At 49.3% G+C, this 27,544-nt stretch overlaps 1 protein-coding gene across 1 annotated transcript; it reads right to left on the reverse strand.

Annotated features, from left to right (window-relative positions):
• Positions 1-249: 249 nt before the first annotated feature.
• atp1a3b (ATPase Na+/K+ transporting subunit alpha 3b) lies at positions 250-27,544 on the reverse strand. The gene is made up of 21 exons (XM_036538125.1): positions 27,020-27,544; positions 15,052-15,168; positions 14,176-14,235; positions 13,575-13,778; positions 12,183-12,296; positions 11,288-11,422; positions 10,898-11,015; positions 8,912-9,180; positions 8,381-8,579; positions 7,692-7,936; positions 6,749-6,941; positions 5,869-6,181; positions 5,134-5,284; positions 4,583-4,751; positions 4,147-4,301; positions 3,549-3,672; positions 2,597-2,742; positions 2,188-2,318; positions 1,733-1,834; positions 1,065-1,156; positions 250-429 (listed from the first exon to the last, which is right to left on the reverse strand). The coding sequence occupies exons 1-21, from the start codon at positions 27,023-27,025 to the stop codon at positions 401-403; spliced, it is 3,072 nt and encodes a 1,023-aa protein (XP_036394018.1). The 5' UTR covers positions 27,026-27,544; the 3' UTR covers positions 250-400.

Below are 27,544 nucleotides of genomic sequence, written 5' to 3' on the forward strand. Positions count from 1 at the left end.
TGAGACAGTCCCCCTTATACAATGGCTCAATACCTTTACATAAGCACTAAGCAGCTGCTGTCTGGAGATATATCTATATATACTGGTTTGTGTGCACAGCAGTGCTGTAATGCATATGTACAGTGTCATAATAGGCAGGATGGGAAGTAGGCGGGGCCTCACTGACTCCTCCAGGTATAACGACACAGGGGAGAGACCCACGACTTTCTCTGCTTTTGTCCTCTCTTCTTCTCTCTGATCCCAAGTGAGGGATGGGGGGGGGGGGGGGGGGGTCGTTGTAACATTTGCTTTTTGTCCTATTGTTTTTCTATGGGGGGCAATTGGTGGTGAGTATTGAGAGGGGTGGGGAGAAGCAGAAGAAATGGAGAATGGAGGAGTGAGTATAGAAGTATATCATCGATCAATAGTATGTCTCCTTTTCCACCCAACCTGCAGGGAGAGAGAAAGAGAGATAAACGGTGTTAAAGGAAGGCTCACCTTAGTAATGTTTTTGTATTGATATAGTCACTTCCATTTGTTTCAGCAATCTTAGATCTGCCGTTACGTGTTATGGATTCTGTGATCTAGTGACTGAAATTTATGGGAGTGTGTGTACATGCATGCCCTTAGTTTTCAGGCTGTCTCCTCAGGTTAGTCCAAGTTAAGTTATGGTATTGCTTGAATACTGTTACGCTCACACTCACTGGTCTGGGAGTGTTGTTAACCTGGTCTGACATTATTGCTCATTCAGCTTAAATGGATATACTTCTGCTCTCTTGTGCTGAAAGTCGCTCTGGATAAGAGCGTCTGCTAAATAAATGTGTTATACATATGTGTGTGTGTATGTGTGTTTGTGTGTGTGTGCACGCATGTGTGCGTGTGTGTGTGCGCGTGTGCGCGTGTGTGTGCGTGTGCGTGCGCGTGTGTGCGTGTGTGTGCGTGCGCGTGTGCGTGTGTGTGTGTGTGTGTGTGCGCGTGTGTGTGTGTGTGTGTGTGCGTGTGTGTGTGTGTGTGTGTGTGCTTGTGTGTGCGTGTGTGTGTGTGTGTGTGTACAGTCGCTGAGAAGGCTCGGCCTGTGTCTGTACCTCCGGGGTTTCTGCGCAGGAGGAGTTTTCGGATTTCGTCATACACAAAGATGAGGAAACTGTAGGGGAATGCGCAGAACCACCAGCTGGGCCTGAGGGAGACAGAGCGGACAGCAGAAACATGGGGTTATTCACAGTCACGGGCCCCGCACTCATTCCTGCAAGAGGCGCTTTCCCCCCTGCCATCTGTGACACTGCTTTAGGGCCGAGTTAGGGCTGGTTCACATCACCTCATTACCACATTACCAGTGTAGTTCTGAATTTCAAGACAGAAGCAGTGGTGTTGTGGACACTGTGACTGTCTGTGTCATTCTGCAGGCACTGCAACCGTGTGGAGTCTTTGGTGGACACTGTGACCGCGTGGTAATTCAGGTGCTCTCCGGTCTTTAGTACGCACTGTGACCGTGTACGTGATTCAGCGAACCAGGCGTGGTGTGACCATATGCAGGTATGTGTGATTCAGCAAGCTCTGTGACTCTGTGTGTGATTCAGTAGGCACTCTGACCATGTGTGGTCTTTAGTATGCACCATGATTGTATGCCGTGATTCAGCAAAAACTGTCACCAGGTGTGGTCTTCTGTGGGCGCTGTGACCATGTACAGGTATGTGTGATTCAGCAAGTTCTGTGACTGTGTGTGAGATTCAGGAGGTTCTCTGGGGGCACTCACTTTAAGGGGTACATCCTGAGTGCCACATCCATGCCTGGGCAGTAAGACAGGAAGGCAGCCAGGGCTGTCTCCTCAAACAGCCCAAAGATCAGGATTTTATTCCTAGGAAGAGCAGAACAGTGCAGTTGAGATTAGAGGTTCAGGGTGTACAGAGGCAAGACAGGCACAGGAACAGACACTGATCCAGAAATAGGCAGACAGGCACAGTGACAGAGAGCGGCATTCATATGGACATGAAAGAACAGGGACAGAGGCAGAAAGGGAGCCATTGAGAGCCAGACAGACAGAGAGAGAAGCAGGGAAAGACAGTGAAGCTGACTGACAGACACTGAGGGTCATACAGACAGACAGACAGACAGGCAGAGAGAGAAGCAGACAAAGACAGTGAAGCTGACTGACAGACACTGAGGGTCAGAGAGGCAGACACAGACAGACGGACGGTCGGCCACACTCACTTCATGCCCTGCTGGAAGACAGAGTTGCGTCTGGTCTTGCAGATGATGACATCGGCCCACTGCACCACTACAATACTGACGAAGAAGGCGGTGTGACAGGTGAACTCCACTATCTTCCTCTGCTCATAGGTCTGGGGAGAGAGAGAGAGAGAGAGAGAGAAGGGGGGGGGGAGTTTTAGTGCAGACACCCTGGTGAGAGGGAGACAAAAAAGGGCAGCAGAGAGAGAGGAGGAGAGGGAGAGAGAGAGAGAGAGAGAGAGAATAGAGAGGAGGAAAGAGATAGAGAAAGAGTAGGATGAGAGGGACTGAGAAAGAAAACAAAGGAAGAGAGAGATTTGGGGAGAAAGAAGATGGATAGACAGTACAGGAGCATGAGAGAGGGAGAGACAGCAGGAATGAGAGTACAGACCCACTGCTGGCCGTAGCTGTCCTCCAGGTCATTCACGGTGCGGTCGTCCCATCGGAGGCGGATGCCCACCAGCACCGAGGGCAGGAAGCCGTTCTCTGCCAGGATCACAAAGTAGCTGAAGAAGCCCCCCAGAGCCTGGATCATACCTGCACAGGGAAACGGAGCATTAATAACATCCTGTATCCAGCTATATGATTCTCTCATGTGTCCACACAGACAAGCACTGAGCACTGAGATGGAGAAAAATCAATACTTTCTTGAGTTTCTTTTCCTTATTATTGCTTTTGCAGCTGGTGTCTAACAGAATGAAAATAACAATAATAGAAATGATGACCTCTCCCATGACAATCATGACAATGAATATAATTAATATCCAGACAGGAGGAAAAGGAGATGTCATAGTCAATACCATTCCTTTATATTTTTGCTGATTAAATGACTTCTCTAGAGGCTGTAAAAGGCCATGCTATCCATCATTTCAACATTTTGGGCAAACAACCAATGATGTGACTTTCCCATATGGGAAAACTGTTACTGGAAAAAAAACCTTAACATTGTAAATCCCATTCTGACACACGGGTAAACATGGCTGTATCTAGACGCATCATCAGGTGTGGTTCAGGTAAGAACAGTCTAAAACTGGAAATGTAATCACATGTTTCTTATAGCTATAGCTATCGCTGATCCTGTCTGAGCTAATGCTTGAATGGTGAAAGCTTAATGCAACATAATTACACCCTGTCTTTAAGCCAGACCCGCCAATGCAATCTGCCATTCACCATACAGTGTAGCTGGCTCTCAGGGAACATTTCATGTTTCCTTCTGGAGACAGACTGAGCGAGTGCACTGAGATACTATGAGACCGGTACTCCTCTACCTGAGGTCAAAGGTCAGAGGTTAAAGGGCAGGGGCGGTGAGCCTGAGACACGGGGAGGGACGGGGGGGGACCCACCGATCTGCCCGTAGGCGATGCTGATCAGCCTCTCGTTCACCAGCTTGTCCACGCGAGGGTTCCTGGGCTGCCTCTTCATGATGTCGCTCTCGGCTGCTTCATAGGCCAGGGAGATGGCAGGAACCTGGGGAGAGGGCGGGACTGCTTTAACTGGGGCCGTGCGCGTGTGTGTGTTTGTGTGTGTGTGTGGCATCCATGAGTGCTATACAGTCTACATACAGTACCAGTCAAAAGTTTGGACACACCTGATTAAGATAATGGGAAACATGCATTTAAACACATTTTGATCTAAAGACTTATTCTTCTTCTTAAGATTTGTTTCTTAGACAAATATTAATGGTGAAGTTCATGCCTGTGTATGAATTGCTTTCCAAAAAAAAATAATTAAAAAAAATATTGGATGGTTTTGATCTGTTTAACAAATGGTTACTGCATTATTCCATTTGTGTTATTTCATATTTTTCGTCTCTTTAATATTATTCTACAATGTGGAAAATAGTAAAAGTTGCGTCCAAACCTTTGACTGGTAATGTATATGCTGAGCGTGGGTGTGAGCACCTCCGCGCAGGCTGTGAACGACGTGTGAGTGCACTCTTACCATGTCGGTGCCCAAGTCGATACATAGGATGGTGATGGTACCCAGGGGCAGCGGGATGTTGACGATGATGAAGAGGAGGAAGGGTGTGATCTCGGGGATGTTGCTGGTCAGGGTGTAGGCGATGGACTTCTTCAGGTTGTCGAAGATCAGGCGACCTGCAAGGTGGAAACCCAGGCAACTTCACCCACCCGTCTCTCGCCCCCCCTGCCCCAGCTATGTGCTCTCTCCTCCTTTAACCTTTAACCTCACTCAGATAAATCTGAATGGAGGCAGGTATCACTCTATGTTCCAGTGTACAAGAGGCTTATATTCTGTTATTCTATGAAACTTGGTAAGTCAGTGACCAGTGACCTAGACGTCCTCTATGTCTTCCTTGCCAACAGAAACAGGGGGTCCCGGCAAGGGGTTGAGCAGAGGGGCAGTTCGCGACACTCACCCTCTTCCACGCCAGTGACTATGGAGGCGAAGTTGTCGTCCAGCAGGATCATGTCGGCGGCCTGTTTGGAGACGTCGGAGCCGGATATGCCCATGGCCACGCCGATGTCGGCCTTCTTCAGAGCGGGCGAGTCGTTAACACCGTCACCTGTCACGGCCACGATTGCTCCCTGAGAGACAGCGGACAGACGGCAGGCTCGTCAGCACGCGCTTGCTGAGGGTGATCAAACAGTGCAGGGTGACAGGAGCAAGCAGAGCTGAGGGAGTGAGTGGAAGAGCACGAGGAGTATTTTATGTGATAAAGAGGAAAACAGGCGCTGAAACCCCCATGCAAAAAGAAGAAAGACTCATATCCGTAGTGCACCTTATCCCCCAGGGATAGAAAGCTGGGCACAACTTCCGTTGGAATGCATCAGTCACATGACAAGGGGCAAAATGACTGCTGAATCTGACTGAGAGAGGAGGAGTGGGCCCACCCTGGTGGGTACAACGCTGTGTGTAAGGGGGTGTGATTCGCTCCTGATGTGTGTCAGTGAGAGCAGGCGCACACACCTGTCTCTGGCAGCCCTCCACAATGATGAGCTTCTGCTGGGGGGAGGTCCTGGCAAAGACGATCTCAGTGTGGTTCCTCAAAATCTCGTCTATCTGCTCCTGGGAGAGGTCCTTCAGGTCCGTGCCGTGGATCACACAGGCCTTGGCATCCCTGTCACACACACGCACGCACACACACACACACACACACACACACAGGGACGCATAGAAGTTGAGGTGAAGGTAGCATGTGTATGCTGATCTAAATCAGTGACGACAATGGGGAAGCAAGTGAGCACTACACTGACGTGTGTGTTTGTGTTTGGGTGGTCGTGTATATATAAGTATGTGCTTCCGCGCTCATCGGAACACCTGAAAGACTACCACCTAAAGCAATTTCTTATGTCTTGAACTTGTTTCCCTTAAAAAATCCTCAAATTGATGATCGCATGCACTTATATCTCTGCTAGCTAGCCTGTACCTTGTCTGGCAAACTACTGAAACCTGGTCATGAAGCACTTCTAATGCTGTGGACTGTTTGCTTGTGTTGTCCTTTGTGCCACTTGTGAGCTGCTTTGGATAAAAGCATCTGCCAAATGAATAAATGTAAATGTAGCCGTATGTGTGGGTGGAGGTGAGGTGGAGGGGACCTATGGAATGTGTGCTCTTGCTCTTTATATGAATTTCACAGTCACTGCTTCGGCGGCTTTGTGTGTGAATTTGAATTTGAATTTGAATTTGAATTTGACGCATTACCTGGGGTTGACCTGGCTGACGGGGATGTTGAGCCTGGCAGCGATGTCCTCCACGGTCTCGTTGCCCTCGGAGATGATGCCCACGCCCTTGGCGATGGCCTTGGCCGTGATCGGGTGGTCCCCGGTCACCATGATGACCTTGATGCCGGCGGAGCGGCACTTGCCCACGGCGTCAGGCACGGCCGCCCGGGGCGGGTCGATCATGGACATCAGGCCCACAAAGCACAGGTTGTCCGTCTGGAAGTTGACGTCGTCGCAGTCGAAGGCGAAGCCCTTGGGGTACTGGTCCTCAGGCATCAGGAGGTGGCAGAAGCCTGGAGAGGGAGGGACAGTGAGGTCACGCTGTGCTGAGTGACGCGCAGAAGGTGTCTGTAAACTATTCCACATCCTCCATCCTCCGTGTGATTATTATGTGTCATTTCAATTAACATACTAATTCGGACTTCATTATGAATGTTTAATGATCACTTTTACTCCAAGATCCAAATCTACAGGCCCCCTCTCCTGTTACACCCTACACCTTCTGCTCACCCAACATTCTCTCCCTCTCTCCCAACACCCTCTATCCCCTCTTTCCCAACACTCTCTCATTCCCTCTTTCAACACTCTCTCTCTCCCTCTGTGCCAGCACTCTCTCTCCCTCTTCCAACACTCTCTCTCCCTTTTTCCCAATACTGTCTCTCTCCCTCTCTCCCAACACTCTCTCTCCCTTTTCCCCAACACTGTCACTCTCCCTCTCTCCCAACACTCTCTCTCCCTCTTTCCCAACACTCTCTCTTAGCATTCCCCCCCATTCTCCCTCTCTTCCGTTCACCTACCACTCTCTCCCCCTTCGCTCTGACCCGACACCCCCCCTCCCCCCTTCCTATCACCCTCCATACCGAGCACTCTCTCTCCCAGGCCGCCCAGCTCCAGGTAAGCGTTTTGGAAGGCCTCTTTGAGCTCCTCGTCCATGGGCTGCTCCTTGCCCTGTAGCAGGATGGTGGAGCAGCGGTCCAGGATCCTCTCGGGGGCGCCCTTCATCACCAGCAGGTAGCGGTTGTCGTTGGGGTCCTCTGTTTCATGCACGGAGAGCTGTGGAGGGGGCACGAGGCGATGGTTACGTTCTCTAGAGTCTCGCCGAGTGTAGAATGTCGCAGTGTATTTTACAGTGAGACTGACCCCAATACTGATAGGCAGGCCCGGCACCAGGTGAAAATACAGAAGGGTGCAATTGCAATCCACGGAGGGTGGGGGGCGGGGGCACAAAAAATCACAAATACTATGTAGGCATCGGGATATAAGGAGACAACGGGGGGTGCACTGAGGTCTGTCTGGGGGTGCCCACCATAGCGCCGGGCCTGCTGACAGGTGGACTGCTTATACTCAGTGGACTGTAGAGACAGAGTAGACATATGAGCACAGTATCAGTGTCTGGGTGATTCTGAGGGAGTTATGGATGTCCTTGGCAAGTTCTCTCTCCCTTCCTTTCCTTCCCCCTCTCTTTCTCTCTGTCTCTCTCTCCTTTCCCCTCTCCCTCTATCTCTCTCATGCAGGTGTAGTTATACAAGGGAAAAGGGGATTATTTATATATTACTTCCAAGTAGTTAGTTCCCATTGCAGTTACACATTGGGAAATATACATGTAGGTCTCTTCTACAGGTGTAGCTGAAAGGGGTAACACTCGCAGGTGGTATCTCATGTGTGGGCTGGTTAGAAATGGTAAATTCTTCCTTAGCGTGTCTTTTAGCCGTGTACAGTCTCAGTGGCTGGCTGGCTGGCTGGCTGGCTGGCTGGTTGGGGGTGGGGGGGTGCGCAGCGTTCAGCCTCGGCGGGTCCCCTGACCTGGTACTTGTTGGTGGAGTTGAAGGGGATCTCGGCCACCTTCTTGTTCCTCTCCCGCATGGCCTTGACGGAGCCGCAGGAGAGCTCGATGCACTTGAGCAAGGCCGACTCAGAGGCGTCGCCCGCCACGTCGCGCTTCAGGATGGGCATGCTCTCCTGGCCCGCCTTGAACACGGCGCGGTTGCACAGGGCGGCGACGCGCGCCAGGGACACCCACGTGATGGAGCTCTTGTCGAAGGAGGCACCTGGATGGGGGTGAGAGGGACAGACGCGTAACAGGGGAGGGTGGAGAGTGAGAGAGCGCCAGATGGAGCTGCCTCCCTATGCGTTACACCCTGAATCTGGTTATTCATTACATTACGTTACATTATTGTCATTTAGCAGACACTCTTATCCAGAGTGACTTTTGTGGCAATTGTGGGTTAAGTGCCTTGCTCAAGGGTACAGCAAGCAGTGCCCCCGTGGGGAATCGAACTGGCAACCTTTTGGTTGTGGGCCCTGCTCCTTACCGCTACATCACACTGCTGTCCCATTTAGTATATTGGCAGTGCATGGCAGGATGGGCAAGCAATTGAGAGCTTAGAGGTATTCGCTGACCCTTGCTGAGCATCTCCTGCTGAACTCTGGGTAATTGTGCTATTGTCTTTAGTGTGTGCTTGTAATCAGCTGCGCAGTCTGCTTTCTCTCACCGGACTGGTCCTCTGTGGTGTCGGCCTCGTGGATCTGGTTGTCGAACCACATGTGGGCCACGGTCATGCGGTTCTGGGTCAGGGTTCCGGTCTTGTCGGAGCAGATGGTGGAGGTGGAGCCCAGGGTCTCCACAGCCTCCAGGTTCTTGACCAGGCAGTTCTTGCGAGCCATGCGCTTGGCCGTCAGGGTCAGACACACCTGGATGTGCAGAGAGAGAGAGAGAGGCGTGGTTAGGCGAGTCGACTGACGAGGCAGAGGATGAAGTAAGGAGACTTATGGAGACAAAAAAAGACAAGGAAACACAGAATATCTGAAAGGGAAAAAGATACACATAGAGACATAGAGAAATCCAGACAGACAAAGAGACACCAGGTGGGACATAGAGAGACCAACGAGAGATAAGGAGTGATAAAGAGAGAGACACAGACAGGCTAGGAGAGACTCAGAGAGACCACGAGAGGGAAGGGAAGATAAAGAGAGAGACACGAAGAGAAAGGCCACAGAAAGCCACGACAGGCGGGGACACTCACGGTGACGGTGGCCAGCAGTCCCTCCGGCACGTTGGCCACGATGATGCCGATGAGGAAGATGACGGCCTCCAGCCAGCTGTAGCCCAGCACGATGGACAGGATGAAGAAGGTGACGCCCAGGAAGACGGCCACGCCCGTGATCAGGTGGATGAAGTGCTCGATCTCCTTGGCGATGGGGGTTTTGCCCGTCTCCAGCCCTGAGGTCAGGGTGGCGATCCTGCCCATGACTGTGCGGTCGCCCGTGCACACCACGATGCCACGCGCCGTGCCTTTAGGAGAGAGAGGGAGAGAGACAGAGAGAGAGAGAGGACAAGGGAGAGAGAGAGAGAGACAGAGTGTGAGAGAGAGAGAGAGACAGAGAGAGAGAAGGAGTGAGATCAAGAAAGAGAGACAGAGAGAGAGAGACAGACAGAGTGAGAGAGAGAGAGCGAGAGAGAGAGCGATTGTCTCTTAGTGACACAGACACACAGGCTCTGAAGCCACAGAGGTCCACAGACACAGAAACACTGTGTTACATTTACATTACATTTTTGTCATTTAGCAGACAATCTAATCCAGAGTGATTTACATAGGTCACAGTGTTACATGTTATCCATTTATACAGCTGGATATTTACTGAAACAATTCTGGGTTAAATACCTTGGCTAAGGGTACAACAGCAGTGCCCCAACAGGGAATTGAAACAGCAGCCTTTTGGTTATGAGCCCTACTCTGTACCGCTATGCTACACTGCTGCCACCACTGTGCTATAAGATGTGGTTGACACTAAAACTGTGGTAAGACTAATGCACAATAACTTTTTCACAAAGAAATACATGGTGGTTACCTGTAAATGACAGCACTGAAACCAGAGATGAGTAACTGATGAAATGTACTGGCTAATGAAGAGGGATTAGATTTTTGAATTGTATATCTGTGCTGGTGGATCCTTGACTACACCATATAAGACAGTGCAAATATGATTTCTGACATACTGGAAACCGTTGACTAAATACTTTTTTTTGGACATCTATCGCCCTCTGCTGGACATTCATGGAAGATTCCAAAAACAAAAAGCCAGACAATTCAGTGACTCAGTGCACATGGACTGAAACAGATTCAGATCCTTTTAAATGACTATATTTAAACTGATTTAGTTAAGCCAAGTAAAAAAAAAAAAAGTTGAGTCAAAAAAATCGAGAACAAAAAGTAGTTCTACCACAACAAACGCTGAAAGCTTTTGAAATTGGTCACACTGACAAAGACATTTTTTTTCTGTATACTGGAACATTTAATCATATCCGAACATAATCCTTTTCAAATATAAACTGGTGCTCATGCTCATATAAATATGATGGCAATCTTTTGATCCAGCCAGATTTGGAGTGATTGAGAAGGCAGCTGGTGAGTAATTGGTGGCATGAGGAGGGATTGTCTCTAGGTACGTCATCCACTGGGCGAACTCAGATGACTCGGCTTTCTGTGAACTCATCTCTGTCATTCATGCAGGTCCGTCAGTCTTTCGTACCTCTGTCCTTCCTGGCCTGTGCTTTTAGCACACTGGCCGTTTCACCCACGTCGGATTTGCATTAAAACAGGAGCAGAGAGTGCTAGGTCAGCGGGAGCAGAGCACTCTACACCAAAGCAGGGGTTCGATAAGTATTAGGCCCCGTGTTGGTGATGCCACTATAAATACCCAAGCAGAACCTCTGCATTAGCGGGCGACTAAGAGACCAGTCTGAGTGGATCCCTGGAGATTGTAATGCCTCAGACAGGAGGCACTAATGCTGATACTGGCAGTGTGCTGACAAAGAGAGAGAGAGAGAGAGAGAGAGAGAGAGAGAGAGAGAGAAAGGGAGAGCGGGGGTGACAGGTAAGATGGAGGCGGAAACGGGGACACGAGTGTTGCTATGGCAGTGCCCTGCTCTCTGGTTCAGAGTGAGGCGGCACGAGGCACAGAAAGAGACAGCGAGGTGGACAGTCACGCAGTTGTCGTGGCGACGCTACCTTCCACGCAGTTGGTGGAGAAAAAGGCGATGTTGCGGGTCTCCAGCGGGTTGTCGTGGGTGCAGTCAGGTGACCGGGTCTGGGGCTCTGATTCGCCAGTCAGAGAAGAGTTGTCCACCTGACAGATAGTTGGTATAGTTAAGTAAGCAGTCTGCCATTTGAAGTATATACAGTTTGTGAGGTGTATTTACTGCATGTTACGTTACATTTCAGTAGACCGTCTTATCCAGACTTACACAGCTTACAATTTTTACATTCTTTCCATTTTATATAGCTGAATGTTTACTCAGGCAATCTGGGCTAAGTACCTAGCCCAGGGGCACAACAGCAATCAAACCAGCAAATGTGTTCTTTGGGGCACAGTAAGCAGAGGAAAAGCTGTGTTGGCACCTTGCAGCCGTGAGAGGAGACGATCCGGAGGTCAGCAGGAATCCTGTCTCCGCCCTTCACCTCCACCAGATCCCCGGCCACCACCTCCTCTGCATTGATCTGCATCTTCTCACCCTCGCGGATCACCAGAGCTTGCTGCGGAAAGGGACCGACCGGGGTTACCGGTGCATGTGAACATGTGTGCATATGCACACTCACAGATGCACAAACACACAGACACATACACAATAGATTAACAAACACGGTTATACTTACGCATACACACAACCACACACACACAGATTCACAAACACGGTTATGCTTACGCATACACACAAACACGCACAACCACACATACACTAACAAACACAGTTATACTTACGCATATACACAAAAAATCCACACACATAAACATGCAAACACACACACACACACACACACACACAGACTCATAAACACAATTATATTCATGTATACACACACACACACACACACTCCCATACACACATACACACACACACACACACACACACACACACTCCCATACACACACACACACACACACTCCCATACACACACACACACACACACACACACACACACACACACACACACACACACACACTCCCATACACACACACACACACACACACACACACACACACACTCCCATACACACACGCACACACACACACACACACACACACACACACACAGAACACATTAAACAGAGGAAAGAGGAAAAGAAAGGAGTGACAATGCACTAAGCAAGACCTCGACACAGCTCTGAGCAAGGGAAACCTCTGCCCAGACGGAGAGAGGCGGCAGGAGGTGATACAGAGGCGGGACGGGGGGGCAGGGCCGCGGGCGGGAGGAAGAGGGAGGCGGAGGAAAAGCCAGACCCTCCTTTCCGTACCTGGGGCACCATGTTCTTAAAGGACTCCATGATTTTGGAGCTCTTGGCCTCCTGGAAGTAGGAGAAGCAGCCCGTGATGATGACAACAGCCGACAGCACAATACCCAGATATAGCTGCAGGACAGGGAGAGAGGGGAGAGACGGACCACCGCTCATTCAGACTCAGCTGTGAAAACCAGCATTACATTACATCATTGGCATTTAGCAGACGCCCTTTTCCAGAGGAACTTACATAGGTTACAATTTTTTTTGCACATTATCCATTTGTACAGCTGGATATTTTACTGAGGCAATTCTGGGTTAAGTACCTTGCCCAAGGGTACAGCAGCAGTGCCCTAGCTGGGAATCGAACCAGCAACATTTTGGTTATAAGCCCTGCTCCTTAGCACCATGCTTTTTGTATATCATACATAATCTATGATATTACAGTACAGTGCTACAGGAACTACTTACGTGATACTAAATAAATGATAAATAACTGACTGGCTTGATTTTATTATTGCTGTATATTGATTTGTCTCTTAGTTCTTAGTGTTTCCTTGTTGTGTCTGAGGCTGTCACCAGCTGTAACATGTGGGCAACTCCAAAAGACTACAGTACATTACTGTCAGTACGGCGGCTTCTTAGCCGGTTTTGTTTTCGCTGTCCATGTGCTCATGTTTACTGTTTTCCCCTGTGTTCCAGCCCTGCCCTGTTCTCCGCCCTGTCTCCGCCCACCTGTGCCTGATCACCTGCCTGCCTGCACACCTGCATCTCATCCCCTCATCTGACTCGCCCTATATAGTCCCTGTTTGTTGCGTGCTCTTTGCTAGTTCGTCTCAGTCCTCCTGTTTCGCTACCAGCCGTTCTTTGTTCTGTTTTGCCGGCCCGTTTTGCGACCCTGCTTGTTCCTCTCGACCTCGATTTTTTGTATCTGTTTTCTGGTTGTTGTTCGCCGTGTTTTCCCTGGTTTTTTCACTTTGCCTGTTCTGACCTCGTTTTCGGATACCGTTTGGATACAATAAACTCGACTTGTTCATCGTGCCTTCCTGTCTGCACTTGAGTCCCTGCCTGAGCCCCCTGACAATTACATTATTGACATTTAGCAGACGCTCTTATCCAGAGCAACTTACGTCAGTTTTTTTTTTTTGTTATCCATTTACGCAGCTGATATTTACTGAGGTAATTGAGGGTTAAGTATCTTGCCCAAGGGTACAGCAGCAGTGCCCCAGCAGGGAATCGAACCAACAACCTTTTGGTTACGAGTCCTGCTCCTCACCACGATGCTACACTGCCACCCTACATAAATGAGGATGTCTGTAACAACATGAGGAGACTATGGGATCACAGTGCTGTTCACCCTACCCACATTGTGAATAAAAGGTGCTGTGAGGAGAGTCCGCCGAGACTCACATTGTCCCCTGCGGGCTCGTCCTCGGTGGCCGCCTGGATGGCATAGGCCAGGAAGCAGAGGATGGCTCCGGTCCACAGCAGGATGGAGAAGCCTCCGAAGAGCTGGCGGCAGAACTTGACCCACTCCGGCGTGGTGGGAGGTGGGGTGAGGGCGTTGGGCCCGTCCCGGATCAGGAACTCTGCGGCCTTGGCGTTGGTCAGACCCTGGGGCAGACAGATGGACAGACAGACAGAGGGAAAGAAAGAGAAATAGACGAAAGAGAGAGTCAGCATACTCATTACTGACTCCACACGGTGTTCTGTGATCGTGGCATTCAGTGAACAGCAGATGCCAAGGGACAAAGGCTCGAAGCTGAATTTCAGGACATGTACAGTAAGAGATTACAGTATTTTGCATTTGGCACTGGATTTTGAAATCTTAGCGTTGATTACAATTTGAAAACTATAATTTACTACAACTCATTACATTAGAGAAAAGTACATTGTTTGTACAGCTACACAGAAGAGAGTAGACAGAGGAGTCTGATACTGGAACGATGCAGTAGTGCCCCCTGGTGTCTGACTGACAGAACTGCAGCTCAGTGCAGAACACGTGTCTCACCTGGACGATGTCAGTGTTGAATTTCCGGCAAACTTCTTCCACAGACATCTTGTGTTCCGTCTGGAAGGAGACAGACGCAGACACGTGAGACGGGGAGAAGGACGCCGTCGGCACGGCCGTCTGTCATTGTGTGTCCGTGGCGCTCACTTGTCATCACGACGCAATTTATCACAGCGCAAGGCCTGTACACCTGAACCCCGCTCTGTGTTACGTGGTGCTCTTTACAAGTGGAGAGGCACTTAGGTGGAATGGGCTGTATATGAAGCACTGCACTGCCTGTGTAAATGGACACCCTACATTGTGTTGTGCCTTGACCTTCCCGAGTCTCTCTTCAGAGCTCTATTTACAGAATGAAAAAGAAACAACATTGATCGCTTCATTCTTCAGCCTACTATAGAGTGTTTCGGTGTGGTGCTTTCACTGAGATGAAGCCTCGCAGATCTGAGGATTCAACCTCTTTTTGCTGACGTGTGGGTGATATACAATGGGAACTTGTAGCTGACTGGCACAGTGGTCCCAGATCTTACACACTGCCAGCCACATACAGTAATGTGCTGTTCTGATGTCATTCCTAGAGGGTCAGTCTGGCCCCTGCAATCACCACTGTAGCAAAGGGCAAGTAGTTTCCTTTCCTTCCATGGCTTCCTTTGAATGTCTTTCTTTAGATACTTGGAGTATAGCCAATGCTCTGTGTCTTTTGTCACCATTTCTGCTCCTTGTGCGTTTTACTGTAGCAAGGGATGAAAGCAGGCTTAATTCAAGGGCTGTTGTGTCACACAGACAAAATGGCTGCCTTTTTTCATGAGTGTGTGGTGTAAACAAATGTAACAGCAGGACTGTGTAATGTGACATCTCCTGGGCACATCTGGAGCTTACCAATGGGACTTCTTTCTTCAGATCATCGAGATCTTTGGTCCTGGTCTTCTTCTTTGGAGAGTCCTTGTCATCCTTGTCTTGCGTGGTGGCCACGCGGTAGCTGTCTGATCGTCCATACTATAGAGGAGACAGAAAAAAGGGGAGGGGTTAAGCCATGATCTCTTTACAGGCTTGTTACCGTCCATGTCTGTTCCCTGACATCCCTGCATGTGACCGGTTACATGATACCTCAACACGGGGATAGCACACGGGATACAGACTTCAGTTCTTTAACTGTACCTGAGCCAACAAACATCTCAGGCATAGTACCATGTTACTCTTTTTTTCCATGTTCGGTGGAATGGAAAGACAAAATCAGCTGGACTTGTGGATCTGTTTTAGTCCTTTAAATCGCTCTTGTTACATTTTCTTGTGAAAACAGCTTAACTTGGGATAAAAACATATCCCTCATACGTAAGACAAAAATAGTGCTTTCCCTAAGGTCCCACTAGCATAATCTCTTGAGCCAAACCGGTAAAATTTTGTTCTCATCATTAGCTGTCAGTGCTAACAATAGCATTTTTTACAGGGTGACTACCTGCATGCCAGCAAAGGCAGGAGCTGAACATGAAATGGCTGATTTGAAAGGATGTAAAGGAGCTGTGCATCAGTCACAGAGCACCTATTCTTTCAAGGCTGATGCCCCGCTGTTCTCAGCCCCCAGTCTCCATTTTAGACATAGTGGAGCCATTGGCTAGCCACTGAAAATACTACCACTCTGTGAAATTAATAGGCAACCACTGAGGAGCCAGAACATATATACAAATATAACTTATTTATAATTTAATATGAATATAATGTGACCTCAGACGTAAGTAGACACCTGTCTCTAGCAGGCCGTCTGTGCATGGTCAGCACAGTGGAGGGAGGTTTTGCTGGAGACACACGGAGACGTCTGGGCGAGCTTCACTCTGCACCGTGTCCTGCTTCCCTCCTGCCTCTCTGAGAGAGACAGATCCATCTAAATCACTCCATCTCAGCCCGGCCTTTCACATCCACCTCGGCCTTACCGCCACCAGTGTGTCACGTGACCGGAAAATAACAGCGCAGCGGCATTACGCCGGTCAATACCGGCTTTCTTCGGTGGGGTGGAATCGATACAGAGGTTGGGAGCGGCTGTCTGGGGGGGATCAAGGTGTGCTTTAGGGGAGACTGTAACCCCCACCCTGAGGGGGGCTCAGGACACTGCTCTGTCCTCAGCCGGCCCTACGCTCCTCTCCCTACGCTCAGGTGTGCAGGCTTGTGCACACTGATTGCTAGGTGATGGCAGGGGTGTGAGGAGCATAAGAAAAGGCCAAATTGTTCCCACAGAGAAACAATGTGCTCGGGGGGGGGGGCTGGGGAGGGACCTGGTGAGACAGAGCATGTGCCCAGGCCTGCACACTGTGGGAAACACACCCTAACACTGCCTAGTACAGAACACTCCCTCTCACAGGAACATGCACTCTGAAACAGAACACACACACTTACCATGAAACAACACATACAAATACAGAACACGCAGATACACACACCCCCTAACGCAGCACATATACATTTCCTAATAACACACACACACACACACACTTACAGAACAGGCACACATACACAAATCATAAACCAGCAAAGCATGCAAATACACACACACACACACACACACACACACAAACACACACTTCATTATACAGCACACATACACACACACTTCATTCACACAACAGGTCTTTGATCAATGTCACACACAGAAGCCAGCAGCCAAACTTTTTGGCTGCTGCTCTTTCTGTGCCCATTGTAAGACTCCCTAAAATATTCCACCGTGAAAGCCTTGCCAAGAAATATTTGTTCACAGTATGCAGTAACATTCATAGTGATATTACGGTACAGTGCCCACGGGCAGTGGTTTGCGGGCTGCGCTAACTGCTATTAAGTCTAGCCGTTCTCCGTTCTGACTGTGCAAGATCGGGCAAGCCCGGCCAAACCGTGTCTCCACAGCTTGTCTTCCTCCAGTGAGTGACAGGTGGGATGCAATGGAAAACTACCACGGTAACCGTGGAGACAGATCAGGTCCGGTGATGAAATGTGGTCGGCAGCGGTTCCCTCGAATGTACGTGGGGATTTGTTAGCACTAGCATGCTCCTGTACTTCAAGCATGAACTTTAAAATGTCCATATTTTTAACAGTGTAATTAAACAATGACATCATCTTTTCGACCGCGTAATACTTTCTTGGTTCCGATGGTCTGATGGACTCATGTTTTATAGTCAAATCACATTCATAAGGTACGTCTTTTATTTAAGGCTTAAAGGTGGGTTTTGCTTAACCAGAGCACGCAAACGGGGTCTATTTTACGATAAACGTCTGGCCTTCCATGGACTTGGCTGTGTTTGATTAAGACAACTGCCGATGGGATGTGAGTCAGAAAAGGGTGCGCGCCCTTTACAAGCTGTGGCGCTGCAGTCACTGTGTGCTAACGGTGGTGAACTGTGCATTCATGCAGGGCACTGTCACCACTTGGGCACACCCACCTCTGTGCCGGGACCCCCCCCCCCCCCCCCAAGAACCCTTCCCTTTATCTGGCCCTTCAGTGTGCTCTCTATCAGGCCAGACACACAGAAACGATGCAGTTATTGCGGGGGGGGGGGGTGATGATCAGGTACTAAAGTCATATACAGCCAGAGAGGGACACAGAGTGGTGGTGAATGAGTGTAGAGGTTAAATGACTGAGAGGCAACAGACAGCAAGAGAGACTTTGTGTGTGTCTGTGTGTGTGTGTGTGTGTGTGGGGGGGGGGGGGGGGGTGGAAAGCTTTCAGAGATTGAAAGAGATAGAGGGGTTGGTCCGGGGTTAAGAGTGACAAGAGGCGGGCTGTCACACTGATCCCACACTGATAATTAGATATTGACCGCTGTCCCCTGTCTGTCGTCCGGGGTCTGCGTGATTAACAGCAATTTAATTTAGGCCCTGATTACCTCGGGTTCCATCCCCCCCTCAGCCATCAAGCTCCTCCCTGTTGACCCCAAAATCCCCCGGTTTGCACAGCCACCCTCCCACTGCAATACAGCTGGTCGCTCACTTTGCAGCTTAGGCCTGAATGAATGATCCCTGTCACTCATCTGTTAAACAATGGGGAAATCCAGGGGCGCCACATGCTGCTGTCACCGCAGTGACTGAGACAAGCCTGGCGGTACTGGGCTCTGTCAGGTACACGATAAAGTGCTGAGGGGTTCTGTACCCAGCGCAATAAAGAGGAGACCCGACACTCTGTCTGTCACTGTCTGACACGGAACCAAACTCCACCCCCCCATTCAGCACCCCATGAGCGGGGCATGAGTGATCGTCCGTGGTTACATCAGAAAAGTTACTCTGCATGTTTGGCCACCTTGGCTTCATCAATCTTCACATGGGCTCTTCAGAGAATGATCCATCCTGACACTACTTTGCAATGATAAGAATCTTTGTTACAGAAAGAACAATAGTATCATTTTCAAATTATTCAAGCAACTGAAGACTACTGTCACGACAATCATCATTGGCAATAGCGCAGCTATTGAAAATCGGAAACTGAAATCAGAAACTCTCGTCTGCCAGCACGATTTACTGCATTGCAGTCTATCGTTCACAAGACATGACTACTTTAGTACACTGTGTGCCACCCCGCTGTAACATGACACAGTCCCTGCTGTGATACAGGCTATGTACTCGCTCCCATTAAGGAAGGCTTCGTTACGCGAGTCGATGGGAAGGCCGACAAACACAGCCGCGGATGGGGCTGTCGTCGTAATGAAGGGGGAGAAGCCATATCGCGGTGCACATCGCGTTACCGAACCCACCCCGTCTGCAGCCACGTGACAGGGAGGCCGCAGTGTTCCGTTTCACCTGGGGAGTCGGCGGAGGCGAGGCCTTTGTTTAATAAGGCGTAAACGAGTTCCGTGGCGTTAATGGATGAGGCCACCGGCAAATGTGATTTGGGGAAGAAAGATGTCAACAGGTGCTGTAGTGCCATATGCAGATTCCGTCATTTCCACTGTGGTTACATGGTAAATGGTGTTCAGCTTATGAAGGTCTGAGAGAGCCAGATGGAATGTGTTCTCTTGTTCTAGAGTGCCTCAGTCTAAAACATTAAGCCCACCCTCTCAGCCCACTTTGTTCAGGTGTGCAGCTTGACCAGGATAACGTACAGTGATGAAAGTTCAGATTCCTGAGTGGGAAAATATATTCTGCATAGGCCGTGGACTTCAAGTGTTTGAGAATGTATCCAAAGCGAAAAATTGGTACAATATGATTAGCAGTATTGTTTAAGGTCAGCAAAGCTCACAAGCTACTTGTTGCATGCAGGACCATAACTGATGACAATGGGAACAAAATGATTGGTTTCTTTATTCAATACGATGTCTGTTCACAATGGCTGCCTGTGCCCCGAGACCTTGAGAGTGAAACCAGAAAATGTGTGTGTGTGTGTGTGTGTGTGTGTCTGTACAAGTCAATGTGTGGCTGTGTCGGTGTGCAAGTTTTCCTGTGAGTTTCTAAGAAGCGTAATCACACACTGGTCTCTGCAGTAGGGGAGGAACGGAGACACCGGGCTGGAATTACAGCCGCCGGAGAAAGACATTGAGCCCGATGCGCTGGCTGATAACTACACAGCAGATTCACTGCGGCACAGCCACCCTGCATTATTTACCATTGCTCTACCTGCCTTATGAGCCCAATCCACGGCACACCTCGCCAAAGTCGACCGGTGTCCTCATACGCTGCAGTGCAGCATTAACAAGGTGACACCGTGGCACCCCTGGCAGGGACCACTTGTTCCGAGACGAGGCTCTCAGCTGGCGAGCGCCGTGTCTCTAGATAGTGGCACTCACAACGGAAGCGGTTTGATCCTCTGTCTGCAGAGGAGCGTAATCACTGGCTGGGCTGCCTGCTGGGTACCGTCTCGGTGTAAGGGGGCGTCGTGTTTAAGCGATGAACAGTGGTATGGTGCGCCAGGGAACGCAGTCCTCACCCCTGTGGGGTGGTAGTTTAGCATAGTGGTTAAGGAGCAGGACTTGTAAAAGGTTACCAGTTCGATTTTCCACGGGGGCACTGCTTGCTGTACCCTTGGGCAAGGTACTTAACTCACAACTGCCTCAGTAAATATCCAGCTGTATAAACGGATAACATTGTAAAAACCTGTAATTGATGTAAGTCGATCTGGATAAGAGAGTCTGATAAATGCCAACAATATAATGTAATGTAATGTGCTGTCCCCTCAGCTGATGGAGGCCTGCCAAACTCACTGCTCTGGTCTTCCCTGCACATCCCTGTCACAGGTAATAGATGCACCTGTAATTGGGTTTATTGTACAAATGATCTGCTTCTACGTTGATTCCAGAAAGGCCTCTCCCTTGAAAAACATGAATTTGCAAATGAGCACCTGCATAGAATAGTGCATACCGCTTGATTATGCTGACTAGCAGCAAAGAGACTTAATCTGAGAGTGGAAGAGGAGACAGGAGTCTGACTTCACATGCAATCAGATGACATTTATAGGCTGTTAATTGGGCCTGTCTACAGGCATTGAGCTGGATGGCCTGTTCGGGCAGCGAGCTGGACAGGCCTGAACAGTCAGCCCGCAGCCTTCACTTGCAATGAGGCGACATTTACAGGCTGTTAATTAGACCCATCTGCAGGCACTGAGTTGGACGGCCTGTTCGGGCAGTGAGTTGGACAGCCCTGAACGCTCAGCCTGCAGCCCGGGCCTGCGCCGCGGCAGAATTCCGCAGGCACAATGCGGCAGGAGAACGGCTGACGTCGAGCAAAGTAGGGCACTGTGAAAAAGTCACCGGGGAGACTCGGGGGGGGGGGGGGGGGGGGGGCGCAGCATGTGGTCTCTCTGTGGAGAGGGGACACGGTGCGGCACAATGCGAGCCCAGTCAGCCAGACCCCCGAGCCAGAAGCAGCGTCTGTCTGGACAGCGCTCGGCTTCCTGACAGGCCCCACAGAATGTCGAAACTCTAAAGCGTGCGACTGCCAAATGGGGGAGGACATGGCGACTCTGAGTCGAGAGAGAAGCAGACAGAGTTTGAGGTTTGGTTATTTCCACACCTGGCGTCTCTTTGAAGGAAGTTTGGAAGGGTTGTTAGGGAAGTGTGTCTGAGACTGGAGGGCTTCTCGTTTGACAGTTGAGCGAGACACTAACATGCAATCGCAGTTACTCCTGTTAACGTCCAGCTGGATCTAACGTTAATGTACCTCTGTAACTGTGTATCTCACCAGGCAAGGAAACATCACAGGTAACACCTCAATTAACAATAAAATGACTAAATCAGTGAGCGCTTGTTCATGTTTTATTCAAACAATTAACAGCCAAAGTGTATAAACTGAAGAAAAACTAAATGAATGGTGATATATTGTTATATGATATTAATGAATATCTTTCGATATGTTTGATATAAGGGCTGACACAGACGGATGCGACACTGGGGGTGAAGTGCAGCTCTCTCGCTCTCTCTCACTGAGTCTCGCTCTCGGCCCCTGTCTTGTTAGAAGATGTGAGAGGCCTTCAGAAGCCTGCTGCACTCTGGCATTGCAGGTAATCCCCTCCAGTACGGCCTCCCTTTCACAAGTGTGCACAGGTTAGGCACACAACAGATGGAAGCGGAATTTTCCATGTGCCGCGGAAGAGCGGAGACTGACAAGTCAATACTCTGCCTCGGTGTGGTGTCTGCTGTGTGTGTGGCAAACTGGTGCTACTTCTTTCTACCTTCAATCAACTGATCCACAATCTTCCAGTATAACCTAAGTCCTAACTCCCACCCATTATGTGTAAACAATTCAAACTGATCTGAGATCAGTAGTTGGGGCAGAATGTATTGTTATGTATTGTATTGTATGTAAGGGGCTGGTAACAGGGCTGGAAGTGGAGCTGGGTCTGAGGGGATTAGCACTGTCTGATTATCTGATTATTGCACTGTGGGATTAACCCAGTGAACACTGCCTCAGACAACCTGCCACACTCCTGCGGCTCTACCCTGAGCAAAGGGACAATCTCACGAAATAGCCTGGCATACTCTCTCACTCACTCCCTCCCTCGGCAGCGCAAACACAATTTGATTCCTTTCATAAAGTTCTGATATTGCGCTCCAAGCCAAAAGCCGGTTGTCAGTTACCAGCTGCTGCAGCTGCTGGCAGATATCTGGCAGCGTGACTAAAACAAAAACACATACCGACGCTTTGAATCACTTCGGCCGAAACTGCTTTGACTTCCAATCAATATCATGGAGACGTCATTACTGAAAATCCATACGTTCCTTTTTGTCCTTACAGGCAAAAAAGTCAGCGAAAAGCATGCCTCATGTCCTCGTTTGACCCGCCCTTGCTTCATGTGTAGTGTAATTTCCAAAAAAGAAATCCCATCTTACAGGGTCATTCCCCTCCGCCCATCTGTCCCTCTCTCTCCATCCACTGATCTGCTCATCCCAGGAGCTGTGGCTGTATGAGGCTTTCCTGGGTTACCTGCCCTGAGTCTCTCTCTTCCTCCCAATCAGCACTGTGATTCTGATGATAATAATAACAATCATCATCATAATCATAATCATAGTCATAATCACTTCCAACTGTATTGCTGCTTTCAAGAATCTCAAACAACATTACAATGAGGGGAACCTCAACCACTACCAAACCTCAGCACACCACAGGCTGAAGGGGGATTTATTTTAATCAGTTAATGGTCCAATGGCTGTCTTGTAAGAGCCAGCTTGGAAATTTGGCTGGAAGACTGGGGGTTATTTATGGTAGGGTGACACCCGTGTTAAGCGATAAGTAATAAGTGTGATGGGGACTTTAATGACCACAGTGATTAAGGGTGTGTGAAGATGGCATCCACCACAGCACAGGGTCACTACTGTTGCACCGGGGGCTTCGATTTCTCTGTCAGTCAAAAACGGACGACTGCCCCCTACTGGCCCCACCAGGATCACTTCACAGGAGCATCCTGACCCTGGCTTTCCCCGGAGGTCTCCCATGAGAACACTCCCCCAAAGTCACGCCCCACTTATCCACTCGGCAGGGGAGCGCTTGGAGGCGGTGTGGCCTCTGGTTGCGATGCTCACTGAACGGAGCGTAGAACACACGCCGCCGTGCGTGTGTGTGTGTGTGTGTGTGTGTGTGTGTGTGTGTGTGTGTGTGTGTGTGTGTGTGGGGCTGCACACGGCCCTCTGCCTCTGGCTATCGGACTCACGCATTCGAAAGCACGGGAGCAGGCCGTTCTATATTTAGTCTCCCGCTCGCGGTTTGCGCAGCCATCCCACTTGTTCCTTGACAGAGCCTTTTTTTTCAATGAGGCAGCATTTTCTGGAAAAGCGCAGCAGCTCTTCAGGCAGGACCGCCTCAGTGTGACCTTGCTGGGAAAGACAGAAGCCTCTCCCGGCCACTTCCAGCGCTTCTCCCCCCCCCCCCCCCCCCACCCCGCGTGTGGCCCCTGTCCTCACAGAGGCCTGGGCAGGTCTTATTTCATCTGTTCCGCTGCCTTTTGCACCGGACGCCTCCTGGCTCTAAAACAGCACTCCACACCAGCCACGTCAGCCACGGCAGCGCACGGCGCTATACTGAAACCATCTGACTTGACTGATAGATTTGTTCATTAATATTGTAGGCACCGACGGGGGGCTGTGACCTGCAGCATCCCACGGTCCCTCCCCCCCCCCCGACACCGAGCGGGGCCCTGACTCTCGTCAGCAGATGTCTCCTGCCCTGACCTTGAGGAGCCCTTCCAGTGCTGCAGAGTATTCTGCTCTAGGGACAAACCTGGAAGAAAAAAAAAACCCTCAAAAAACGATCAAAATCCGCAGAAGCAGACACCCCGGTTCACTCTCTCGGGAGAGACAAGATCAAAACCTCAGATAGCAATGCCTAAATGAGCAGGCAGAATATGCCGAAAAAGCCTAAAAAGGTTCCCGAACTGAAGGAATAACTACCCGTAAATTTCATGAATTGAAGTTGGTATTATTATAATTTGCATGGGAATAATATGCATCATGAAACAAAGAAGGTTTGAAGAAAGTTCTGGATAAGGGTCCATGCCGAACAGATAAATAAATAATACTGTTAACACGGTAACACAAGTAAAATGAATAACAATTAACCAAGATGATGTATTTGAGCGAATGACCTTGCTTGACTGAATGGGAGAAGTTATTTGGGGGGGGGCACCGTCAACCCGAGAGGCTGAGATTGTGCCCCAGAGCAGGCCTGGGGTGTTCAGCGGGCTCGCCCAAAGGGCACAGCCGCGTTGTGATGCACTGCGCAAACCGTTGCGATGGGTGCACCAAGGACTCGCCACGAGAGCCGGCCAATCCAACTGCAGCAAATACTGTACCAGCAGGACAACCAAAGCCACCACCCCCCTGCCCCCCCACGGACTGCTGCTGCTGCCCGGTAACTTGGCCCACAAGGAAACACGAGACATGGAAATGTGAGCAAAGGCAATTATCCAGTAACAAGATCCCCCCGCCCTCTCCTCCTCCTCCCTATCCTCCTCCTCCTCCTCCCTGCCTGCCACAAATCCCTCTCTCACCACACCTGCACATCAGTCATTATGCCCCCCCCCCTCCATAAACACATGCTCACGTGTACGAAGGTAAAGCCGTTAAGAACGATCTCTCGTGCTCTCAGCTGACTCCATCTGCTTCTTTCTCTCTCTCTATCTCTCTTTCTCTCTCTCTAAGCATCAGCGAGCCACAGCCACAAGCATCCCGACCTCGGGACAGCTTTTTTATTAATTAATACAGCCACGTCACAATGTCCGACTGCAAGCCCGCAGCGCCTGTTTCGCTCATAGTATTAATGACCTTCGTGGCTGAAAAGCCCGTCTAGGGTTACAGGATCTTCTACGTTACACTTTCTAATATTCTCGATCAACATCCTTTGGCCCCTACCCTTCACCCCCTGCCTCAGTGGCTCTCCCTGTCTGTCTCAATCAGCAGGGCCTCCTGCGCGCCTATCACATCTCTTGCTCGGGAATTTCCACTCTCCAGTCCCCGCCTCCTGTTTGACGCAGTTATCGAGTCTCATGTGCGATTCCCTCTCCTGCCGCCCTGCCGAAAGCCGGCCGGCATACAATCTGAACGCCGCCGAACGTGTCAGGGAAGCCACAGAGCTGACCGCATGGCAGTTTAAATGACTGTACAGGGGCAATAAAGGGGAGTTGTCATGAGAAAGTGCACCGGTGGGTACACTATAGGTTAGGCATGTAGCGGAAAATTACCGCGCTCATGCATGTGTCACATAGACGGAAGCGAATCCAAGGCAGGCGATTATTATGCGACAACGAAAGCGTTCGGTGTACCGGTGTCGGGTTTTTAAAATCGGTACTCAGTCTTAAATTGTTACGCGTAATCTTAAAATGTTGCTGCTCCGCAAAGCATCCATTTTGACGCAGCGTCTGCCGACAGTGGATGGTAACTATAGACTCCTATTCTACGATCGTATCCTCAGAGTTTTACAGTTCACTGCACTCTGTGGACATTTCTCTGTGAAAACAGCCCCAAAAGGTCACAGGAAGAAATTTAAATGTCACCTAAATTGACCATCTTGAACCCCCTCCGCTGGCATGGCTTACCCCCACATTTAACCCCGGGGGAAGAGCGTTACTATTCGCACCGTCATGACATCTAATTAATTCACACCGGAAAACCAGGGCGAAGTTGAAATATTGTTAAACTGCAATAATCTAACATAGGTAAAAGGATAATCTACCAGGAAACATCACAGTTAGAATTTTCAATTCACCCCGGCAGTCACATCAGCACCGGCGTTCTGTGTGCATTTTAACTTTTTCCAATATTAATGATGTTCATAAGTATAACGCTGACTTAATTTGAAGCTTTGACCAGATAATTTCTAATTTGATTTTCGTACTTTTTGTCTGAAAATCCCGTCTGATTACTGGTCTAAGCCTCACTGTGACGCAGTGTGATACATTTGACTTGACTTGTTCACTCTGCTAAGGGATGAAATTCAGTGTTTTAACCTCATCCAGTGTCTGCTATAGAGGGATTCATATATTGATATAAATACATTACGATTACTGGGTCTGGTTATGTCATATATTAAGGGGAAGACATAAACTGGTAGGACGCTTATTCCCGGTAACCGCATTATGACGCATGGGTTAGTGTGGTCGACCGGCGCTGAGGCATCGCTGCCACACAGACCATACGCAATTTATAACACCACACAGCATCAGTTCTCTGCTCTTGAGCCCCGATACATTTCCTATTACAGCGCTGTAAAATGTCGCACATAGGCAAGTTGTGTGATAAAAAACACCCTTTAATTAAAGCGTAAAGGAAAAGGCAGTGCCACCTAAAAAAAGTAATGTGGAGGCGGGGTACATGGAACACACTAATTGTCATCAGAACATTAGAAACAGAAGTAAAACAGTTCTGTTGTAAATTATGTAAAGTAAAACAACATTCCAAAAAACCACCGATTTAGTCAAAGGTGCCTTTCTGGAAGCCGGTAGCCTGCTCAGACAGCCATCGGGATATTTTCCATGGCCTCACGTTATTTCTGTCAGTACTCCTAGTAACATTGACATTTACACATTGAATTAATCGTTTTCCAGATTCATGATCATTATTCTGTTCCTGGTCAGATTGCAAATAGCATCAGCAAGTGACATGATGACACTACATTCTGTTACGATGCGTTTTAACGTCTCCGAACAATTGCTTTAAAACTTGTCATACTAGTCACATCACTTTGTCGCAGTCTATGAGACTGAGGTAAACCAAAATCCGCATTAGAGTCAATGTCACTCTGACACTCGGGATTTCCATAGGCAAAAAAAAATACATGACACTGCAGTTTGGGGTCCACTGCATTGCTGTTAGAAATTTCTTGTTCACTGCTACGACTTCGAAGCAGTTTCCAACATCTTCCAGTATAGCAAAGGTAGAAACTGAGGTCTTACCCCCATGTTGGCGCAGTCGGTCGGTTCCCTTCAGGTGACGAGACGCTTGAGATGTGCCGGTCGCTTGAGGTTGAATTTTTTAGCAGAATTTAAAATGTTACAACGATAATGAAGACTGCTACTGCCTTCTGATGGCTTTGCGACGCTATTTTCACTCAGCGACAACTTGTGGGCGAACTTGGACGCTGGTTATCTAGTTATGATATAAAAATAAATAAGTTGATTGTCTTAAATTTCGTCTGTGAGAACTACAGGCGATGAAATATTAAAAAGACTATACCTTTTCCCATTCAAAACCTTCAGGAGGTTATATTTAAAAACTATTGTGTTTTGTTAATATTATAGTCACAGGCAGTACATCCAGCGAGGATGTAGATCTCTTTCGCTGGTCTGTGACATTCGCAGTGAAGCCGGCAAACTAAGGAGCCGCACCGCATAGGGTTTTTGGGATTTAGTCTCCCTCCGCTACACCGCCAGCTGCCGCAGTACTCTCCCTCCTCTCTCTGCACCACTCCGCCTGTGGAA

This window comes from Megalops cyprinoides, chromosome 10, assembly GCF_013368585.1.
Source record: "Megalops cyprinoides isolate fMegCyp1 chromosome 10, fMegCyp1.pri, whole genome shotgun sequence".
In the NCBI taxonomy this organism is placed as follows: domain Eukaryota; kingdom Metazoa; phylum Chordata; class Actinopteri; order Elopiformes; family Megalopidae; genus Megalops; species Megalops cyprinoides.